General features: G+C 33.3%; 1 protein-coding gene across 1 annotated transcript; it reads right to left on the bottom strand.

The window, feature by feature from the left end:
• Positions 1 to 6,557: 6,557 nt before the first annotated feature.
• LOC116002464 (polyphenol oxidase E, chloroplastic-like) lies at positions 6,558 to 9,277 on the bottom strand. Its single transcript, XM_031242610.1, has 3 exons — positions 8,615 to 9,277; positions 7,447 to 8,089; positions 6,558 to 7,358 (listed from the first exon to the last, which is right to left on the bottom strand). The coding sequence occupies exons 1-3, from the start codon at positions 9,259 to 9,261 to the stop codon at positions 6,870 to 6,872; spliced, it is 1,779 nt and encodes a 592-aa protein (XP_031098470.1). The 5' UTR covers positions 9,262 to 9,277; the 3' UTR covers positions 6,558 to 6,869.
• Between the last annotated feature and the right edge of the window lie 221 nt (positions 9,278 to 9,498).

Raw genomic sequence — 9,498 nt, forward strand, 5'->3', positions numbered from 1 at the left:
TGAACACACAAACTAGACTTTTACTTATTATGCATAAGGAGTCTCGCTAGTGAGACTCGATCAACGGTCATTGTTCCCAAACTTCACTCCTATGATCAATTGAGCTAGTCATGCATATAGATTTGATCATTTAAATTAAAACTTTAGAGTGGTGGAGTGTGGTGGGTGACTACTCCCAATCAAATTGAATAGTTTTCTTCCCCACAAATAATTCAATTGCAAAACTGAATATATTCTTCATTTATATCGTGTGCTAAAGTATTTAATAAGAAATAGAAAAACATTTATTCATAAACATTTTTAATGGCACCTCCAGTGGACTGTGATTGGATATTTTTCTCAACTTTTGTGGATCTTGGCACTTTATATCAATTAGGGGTGTGCAATCGGTTAATCGTTCGGTTAATTGAACCGTTTTAATCGAAGTTTTGAAAACTTTAACCGTTAATCGAACTGAACTTTGTATTACCGAATTACTGAACGGCAGTTTTTTCGGTTAACCGAAATTTTTTAAGTTAAAGTTTTAAATCTTAAAAATAATATCTATAATAATAAATCCAATTAAAATAATATATATAATAATAAATACATAAGAAAATATACAAAAACAATACCATAACAACACTATAAATTTATAGGATTTTACATATTAGACTTTATATATATATAATTTCGGTTAACCATTAATAGAAATTAAATTTTATCAGTTAAAAAATGATTAATCGAACTTTGTCAGTTCGGTCGATTAACCAAAAATTTATCGAAATTTGCACACCCCTAATGTCAACGTACATTATCTTATCTATCTATAAAAACTTATTTTCCCCATGGTTGAATAAATATTTTTCTCAATATTTTGAGAGTTCACCCACTTTACATAAACTATAATTGATTATTATGTGATTTCATGTATATGTAATATTCTATAATCTCTGATCTATATCTTATCGGAAATCCTAAACTAGTTTGTTCAAACAGTTATCGAGACAACGATATAACTAATTAAGTACGGAATGTAAATTAAACATAAAGTAAAAGACACAAAATATTATTTACCTAGTTCGATACACCAGTATCTATATCAAGGCGACCATCCTCAATGTGTCCAATCCACTATCTCATCAACAAATATAACAAATGGTAAGAGAACTCATTCTCGATCACCCAATGTGTGCCACACACGGTACAAACCCAACCTGTAGTGGCTATAGGGGATTGCCGAGGGCGGAGATTTGTGTAATAAGTAGTCCAAGAAATCCGTTCTTGGAGATCCACATTATTGCTGTCCGACTCGCGGACTCACTCTTCATTGTGCCACAGTTGCAAGGAATACGACCCACAGATTTGACTTTAATTTGTAGTATGCCTTCTCAAGTTTTTCCTTAAACTCATAACTTCAATGAATACTTGAGAAGATTATATATATAAACTCATAACTTCAATGAATACTTGAGAAGATTATATATATCAGAGTATAACTTCAATGAATACTTGAGAAGATTATATATATCAGAGTAATTCCTTCAAAGTATAGACAGAGTTTCTTGTGATTCAAATGTTGAAGATAATCTAAACTCATAACTTCAATGAATACTTGAGAAGATTATATATATAAACTCATAACTTCAATGAATACTTGAGAAGATTATATATATCAGAGTATAACTTCAATGAATACTTGAGAAGATTATATATATCAGAGTAATTCCTTCAAAGTATAGACAGAGTTTCTTGTGATTCAAATGTTGAAGATAATCTCAACTCATAACTTCAATAAATACTTGAAAAGATTATATATATATCAGAGTAATTCCTTCAAAGTATAGACAGGGTTTCTTGTGATTCAAATGTTGAAGATAATCTCTTCTAGTTGTCTTGAATCATGCATCTTTTAAGATAAATATATATTACTCTGATTCTCGGAAGACAAGTAATTCCCTAAGATATTCCAAGTAGGTGAATTACTGTCTTACCCTTTGAGGTATATAAGGCGGTAATTCCTTGTAAAATCTTAAAAAAATAATTGCTCTGCCAGCTATTCTCGGATAAAGCGACGTAGTCCAACAACTAGCTTGTACATGACTCTGGTGTAGTGTCTACTCTATCATATGGATAAACAGTACATTGACTGACACTAAACCTAACCTATCTAATTTAGCATAATAATAAAACCAATCATAAGTTGGGGTTTGCAACATTTAAACACTAACATATTCATTAATTTATTATTATTCCTGATTTCTAATAATAAAAATAATAATTTTATGATTTAATTAAAACTACTAAATGTAAAAAAAATTATAAATTTAATTATAATGTGTGATTTAATTAAATAAAAATTATAAATTATGAAAATAAATAATATATAGCTAAAATTTGAAATTTGTTAAAATTTCTAAAATATTTAAAAAATTAAAATTTCTAGTTAGAGAAATGACAGTTGTTAATTTGACCCAACAAGTGTATGAAAAGCATGCATTCATTATTTCATTGGGCATCTATCATGCATGCCTCCACAAGCAATAGTTATATCATGATCCGGGTTCACAATTCAAATTATGAACATTCAGTATATAAATTGTGTATTTTAGATTCGAGTCTATCTTGTAAGATGGATCCGGGTCCATATAAAAATTTGCGCTCCACATGTAACTTCTCTTTCATTCTTTATTTTCTAAAATTGAAAAAAATTATTTTGACAGTTGAACCTCTTTTTTAGGTTTTAGACACATAAATGCTTGAAATTGATAAAACCTCCAAAGAATATTTTTTAGCATGCAGTCAAAAACTCATAAAGACCTCAATTAGAAGTGCACTAAGAGGATAAGTTTTTTTTCCCTTTTCTTTTTCTGTTTTAGTAGTTCAACAAAAATTTTATTATTCAAAACATTTTAAATTTTGATAATTATTAGTTTCAGAATCTTAATCGTGGATACACTTTTTTTTTTTTTTTAATGGGGTCGGGGTTAAAATTTCTTAACCTGATGAAAGAATGACTAATTTTAGTTTTGGTCCTACATAGATGAAAATCATACTTAACATGACACATTGTAATAATTAGTTGTTAATCTAATTAAAGAATTTCATATTTCGTCATTTAATTAATTAATTATAACTCGTAATAGTATCAAACGAAACTTTTATTATCTATATCATCTTCCTTTGAATTTTATGCACTACAAAATTACTTTGGAGTCAAATTGAGTATACTTTTAGTGACAAACGTTAGTAACAAGATAACTTGAGATACTACTTACTTATTATTGCTAAACAATCACAACGCCATATTCACAAATACTTAATTGTAACAATTATCAATTTATTAGTGACGAAACGTGAAGCCATCGCAATTATCATAAGTTGTATTGGTCTTGATTTTTTTGTCATTGTGAGAAATTATAGAGCATCAATGCATCAAAGAATATTTGTTGCAAATAGTACNGTGACTAAGAATATTTTGTCATAAAAATAAAAACCTTTGTGACTACAATTTGTTTTGTCACAATTATATGTGTTCCCACCAAAAATACTATGGCACCAAATATTGATAACTTATTTTGCTATAGTCAAGGGATCAAATTGGTAATTAATTTTTCACTGAAATGGTCCATCGACTATAGTAAAATTACCAATTTGATCTTGATTTAACGGATGTTTAACGGCAAAATAAATGGAGGGCCAAATTGGTTAAATTTTTCAAAGTCAAGGGACTTAATTAGGCACAAAAAATTGTCAAGGACCAAATTGGTAATTTCACAATAGTCGAGGGACCATTTCGATAATAAATTCTAATATATATATATATATATATATATATATATATATATATATATATATATATATGTTAATTGCAAACACATATTCATAATGTTATAATAATAATATATATGATGCTCAAATTATAATAGCAAACTATTTGGAGTTTTATTTTAATATAGATGCAAGGGCACGATTTTATTTTGAAACTTAAACAAAACAAACATGGATCGTTACCTAAACAATATTACATTCAAAAGGACCGGTAGATTATTATTATTTTCTTTTTCAAATTCATGGGATTCGATCAACCAACACAGGTAATCAAGGCTTTAAGCTTGGCTGTGGTATGTGTATACCTATCTCCATCTTTGTATAGCAGATCTATAATTCTTGCAAGGTTAACAACTCGGATGAGTATAGGCATGAGAAAAGTAGTTGGTTTAAGACATTATTGATTAATGTCTTTCTATGCATTGTTGACTTGCCCAAGAAACTGGTTGAAGGTCTCTTCTTTCGACTTTCTATGTTGTTTCATGTGGCATTTCACAGCTGAATCTAGGTGCCCTCTTTGCTGCTCGAACTATAGGATCAAGTAATTAATGCAAATTTATATGGTTATTGCATTATTCCTAGCTAGAAAAGCAAGTATACATGATTTACTATTTTTAGCTAACTCTCGATCACTCAACAATAGTTACATTTATATAGGCAGGAATGGATTAATACAGTACACAAATAAACTTTAAATATAAAGAGTATGTACATATATATGATTGTTACCTCATGTTCAGCCATATCATCCATTAATCTTCAAATAACTCTAACAATTAATGGCTCTCTTGTCACCCAATCAAAGTCCTCTTCAGTTATAAAATCTTGGTACATGCCCACTAAAGAATTTGTTGCTAGCATCATGTAAGCTCCCGTTACAAGTGCAGCGAACCTTCATGTACTCCTCAAATTTTGGAGAATAGCCATCATCAAACCACTTGGCTTCTTGATAATAGCCTCCTAGTACTTTTTTCATCTAAAAACATTCCACATGAATGATAATATAAATATATACATACTAAGTTTTGCATATATTTTAGTTCAACAAGTATAATGCAATTTGATTATGTTGAATCTCAAAGTACCTCATTTTTGGCATAATTGATACGGTATGATTCGCCTTTAACAACTAAGGGGGGCGTATTCAATCATGACTTTCATAAAATTTTAAAGACTTTTATGAACTTTTAAAGTTTGGAGGTATTCAATTCAAACTTTTACGGGGGTGTATTCAATCATGACTTTTGTAGATTTTTAAAAACTTTTAAAATGATAGATTTTAATAAATTTTTATTGACTTTCATAGATTCGTTCAAAATTTTTTAAAACTTTGTAAGACTCTATAAAAGTCTGTATAAAAAACTTGCATAAACTTTTATCAACTTTTTTATTTTAAAAAGTCTACAAAAGTCATTAAAATTCTAAATTGAATACATCTTTACAAACTTTCATAAGCAATTCATAACAATATTAAACACTAAAATTTATAGTTATAGAATTGTTCAAATAAAATATTTAAAAATATAATTACTTTTTCTTGAGAAATTAATATTTTAAAAAAATATAATTACTAGTTGCATAAAATAAAAAAATTAATAATATATATAAAAATTATATTTGATATACTGCTAGGTATCAAGCAAAGAGCTATTATTTGCAATAACAATATGAGACTGCTAACAACAACAAGGTGCTTCTCTTTGTAGCCTCAAATTGCTATTGCGAACAATAGTTCACTATTCGTAATAGCATATTGTTAAAAAGAAAAAAAGAAAAAATATATTACGAATAAACATATGAATATTATAAAACATATAGTAAAAGTTGACGTGATAGATAAAAAAAATTTACTCTGTTCATGTATTTAGGAGAAAAAGTATAGAAGTTAGGGATAAAAAATTCATAGAAAAAAAATCAAAATATATAAGCAACAATGAAATAAAAATAATATTATTTTGAATTTTTAGAGGAAGATTGCAAAGTTTAGGAGAGAGAAAAAAAATTGGTAGAGTTTAGGTACGTAGAAAATATAGGATAATGAAGAAACAATAATTTATTGAATTTATTAGGTATATGGTTTATAAAGTTTAAAATTTTAAATAAGGAGAAAAAATAGAGTTTAAATAGAGAGAGAGAAAAAAAAAACCTTCAGTGTTGGTAGAAAGAAAATTTTGAAATCTTGGGGTTGGGGTTGGATTTCAACTATTTATATTTGAAAAGGAAAAGTATATAAAAGTCTACGGAATTCATAACTTTTTGAATAACACATGACTTTTAAAGATTATTTAAAAGTTTTAATTGAATATCACATAACTTTTAAAAACTTTTTAAAAATCTTGATCCAATATAGCATGACTTTTAAAGATCATCTTTTTCAACCTTGAGTTCATAATAAGCCGTGAATATGTGTTGCAAAGTTGCTTCAATCTCATTTTCAAATTGTACGAATAACTTTTTTCTCGCCCTAACAGGCCTAATCCGTTCTCGTCAAAGTGCTCCAATGGCGAATGACTCGTACGAAGTGGAATATCAAGTTCGCATAATCCTTATGGGGTTTGTGGAAGGCAAGGAATAACAAAGTGTTTAATGGTACCCCCAACAACACTAGAATGGTGATTGATTTGGTTATCAGTGGGTTAAGCTCAACACAAATAGGGCAAGGAAAACTATCCACGACAAGTTTAGTTAGTGCAAGTGATTTATTTCAGACTTTCAGACAATTTTTTTTTTTTTGGATTGATCAATCATTAACCAAACACAAGCACAGTTTATTACACGGAAAGAAGACATTACAATTATTGATGGCAGAACCCTAATTAGCAATCACTACACATACACATACATACATTAACACCTTACTTGCCCACAAAGGCGAAGTCATTCACCCGGGATCCTCACACTCTGAACTAATAGGATTTGAGGAGTGAGCACTTATTATTACATCAAACAATTAAAGACCTACCTTAGCGCCACGGGTACGGTAAGGAGGCAGACGAACAACATAAGCATACATTCAATATATTATATTCATGGATGGATAGGGATAGGATAGATCGATCTTAGCAATCGATAGTGTCGGTATAGGCTTTTTTGACGGTGACGCAACTACCCCCAGCTTTGGGCACCAGAGTCACCAGAATCTTGTCGTCACCTTGCAGCCCCAAGTCCTGAAGCAGCTCCGAGATGGCCAGGCTAAAAGTGGAGGTCGTGACTTTACTAGTGGAGGTGTCGTCATGCACATGTGGCAAGTTGGAGAAACTGCCCGCGTACTCGATCCTGTCCAGCTCCTTCGTATTCACCTCCTCGTCCTCGTTCAGAAACACATCGAACCGTATAAACTGCGTGTCGTCGTACTCTAGGTCCAGATCCAGCAGCTCCTCCTTCCCCGCGGGTGTCGATGTCGACGACCTCGTCACGTAGAACGTTGTAATCTTGTCCAAGGTTGCCGGCAACACGGTAGTGGATGCGGATACTGACTTGGCAGTTCTCTTCAATTTTCCCTTTCTTTTCCTCGTGGGTTTGAAGTTCTTCCATGGAGTCGGCATATCCTGTCAGAGCATTTAAGAGAATGTAAATTAAAGCAATGCAGTTACTCAACAGACCGACTAAATGTCAATAGATTTAATTTTAATATACCTGAAAAGTGTAGCCGAGCCTCTCGTTGTCCACACAATCTGCAACCTTAACCTTGACGAGAGTCTTGGTTTCGTCATAGAAGAGGAACTCAGTTTGGAGCCAATCGGTGTCGGGGATATCCGTACGGTTGCCACCGAGGGTCTTCCAAAGGGTCCACATGCGGTCTACGTTGGAATGGTGGCAATAAAACACCGGATCTTTAGCAGCAGAATAGAAGTTACCCATGTCCTCATTATGAGCAGTCCTAGGATCACCCACCCATCGGTGGATAGAGTTGTGCGGGACGTTCTCGATGGTCCCCATGCCCGAGTTCTCGGAGTCGTTATCAGCGCGAAGAGGTTTGCCGAAGAAGAGCAACGGACACGGCGCGTTGGTTAACATTTGGCGGTACATAACCGCAAGATTGTTTTTCACCTTCTGGAAGTCGTTGGCGGTGTTTTCTTCGCCGGCGTATGCTAGATCCAACACGTATCCATTGCGGTGGTCCTGGTTGCGGTACTGGTCGTACAGCGGCGACGACTCGTCGTCGTCGAAGATCTCAGGGAGAATCATGCCCTGTGGATTGTCCCAGTTCCAGTACGGCAATGTGAATGTTGGATCGTCTATCAGACTTTGCAAGATCCTTTCGTAGAAGTACAAGTACCTGAGGAGTGAGGAATATATAAACTTTCTTTATACTAAAAGTCCTTTTTTTTTTTTTTAATATTGTAATTAAGCTCATATTACAAGCTCAAAAGTCAGTTATTAACTAGGGCACCAAGGACAGTTTGGTGACAGACTCCGTACTAGTCGTTATTGAAGAAAGCATTAATAAGTGGTGTCACAACACGACACGTACGAATTCGAGTTCCATCGAGAATAAATATAATTTTGTAAGTAGCTAGCTTGGGGACTAATATGAGTTAATACCCAATTTAGCCATCGACTATAGTTTTTGTGCTTAGTTAAATCTTTAATTTTGATGGTCTTACACAATTAAGTCCTTTGTTAAGATAACTTGTTAATTTCACTTTTATTAATACTTAAATTAATCCTCAACTATAGTAGTTTCATCTAAATTAATCTTGGACTATAGTGGTTTTACTCAATTTGTGAATTTTTTCTATAATTAAAATATAATTAATTGTAAAAGTGCGTATAGTATTGTATAGTATACTATAGTACGTACCATCTGTGGAAAGGGAAGAAGAGCCATGTGAAGTGGATCTGATAGGACTTATCGTTGAGTTGATAAGCTCCATTGCAGTAAGCGCAGTGGACGTTAGCTTGCTGGTAGAAGTTTCGGGGATCATCGGCGGGAAGCTCCTTCATTTTCTGAATGGCGGTCTTGTACTTGTTCAAGTAGTCGTCGTCCACGGCGTGAGCAGCCGGCCTGCAGTTAAGCGTTGAAAATGTGGGGATCTTATAGTCCACAAAAGTGCCGTCGAAGGGAGGGCAACAAGAGTACGGCACTTCATCAGTGCTGTTGGAAATGATAGCAGTGCCGCACTTGGAAATGTCAGGGGCCGGGATAGGGTCGGCAAGGGCAAAGGGGTTGGAGCCGCCGGCGAAGTTGTAAGCGCCGTAGAGACCCCCGAGGCCCAGAAGGACATTTCTCCGGTCAAGTTTCGCCGAAGAGAGGCTGTCCGGGTTTTGACGCCCGTCAGCACCCTCCGGCGAGGCTGCGCACCGGATCTTGACGTCACCACGTCTTTCAGCTGCCCTGCTGGGGTTGAGAAAGATTTGGGAAGGTCTGGAAAAGTTAAGGGGAGAAGACTTGGTGGAGAAGGAAATGTTTTTGGTGCATGAAATTATTGGATGAGTTGAAGTGGCCATGGCTGGCAAGCTAGCTCAATCTCAATCTAGTTTGCTATGTTTTCTTGGATGTCCCAAACTTATATAGAGTTGGGAAGTTGGTTAGGCTATTGAGTGGATAATTATGGGTAAGTACAATAATGTTACAAGATGAAATTTTAATAGTTGGAGTTTTTTTTATTGATCATGTCTGTTTGAACCAGTAATTTAGATTGATTTGATTTACACGGCCCCTTGTTTGATCTTTACCAGTTAAAG

This window comes from Ipomoea triloba, chromosome 13, assembly GCF_003576645.1.
Source record: "Ipomoea triloba cultivar NCNSP0323 chromosome 13, ASM357664v1".
NCBI lineage: Eukaryota > Viridiplantae > Streptophyta > Magnoliopsida > Solanales > Convolvulaceae > Ipomoea > Ipomoea triloba.

What these genes read in the sequence shown, in the direction of transcription:
- LOC116002464 (XM_031242610.1), bottom strand. Translation starts at nt 9,261, where the DNA reads ATGGCCACTTCAACTCATCCAATAATTTCATGCACCAAAAACATTTCC. An exon ending in TTCTTCCCTTTCCACAGATG is followed by an intron (nt 8,090 to 8,614) that starts GTACGTACTATA and finishes CTCACTCCTCAG; the next exon opens with GTACTTGTACTTCTACGAAA. An exon ending in GGCTCGGCTACACTTTTCAG is followed by an intron (nt 7,359 to 7,446) that starts GTATATTAAAAT and finishes ATGCTCTGACAG; the next exon opens with GATATGCCGACTCCATGGAA.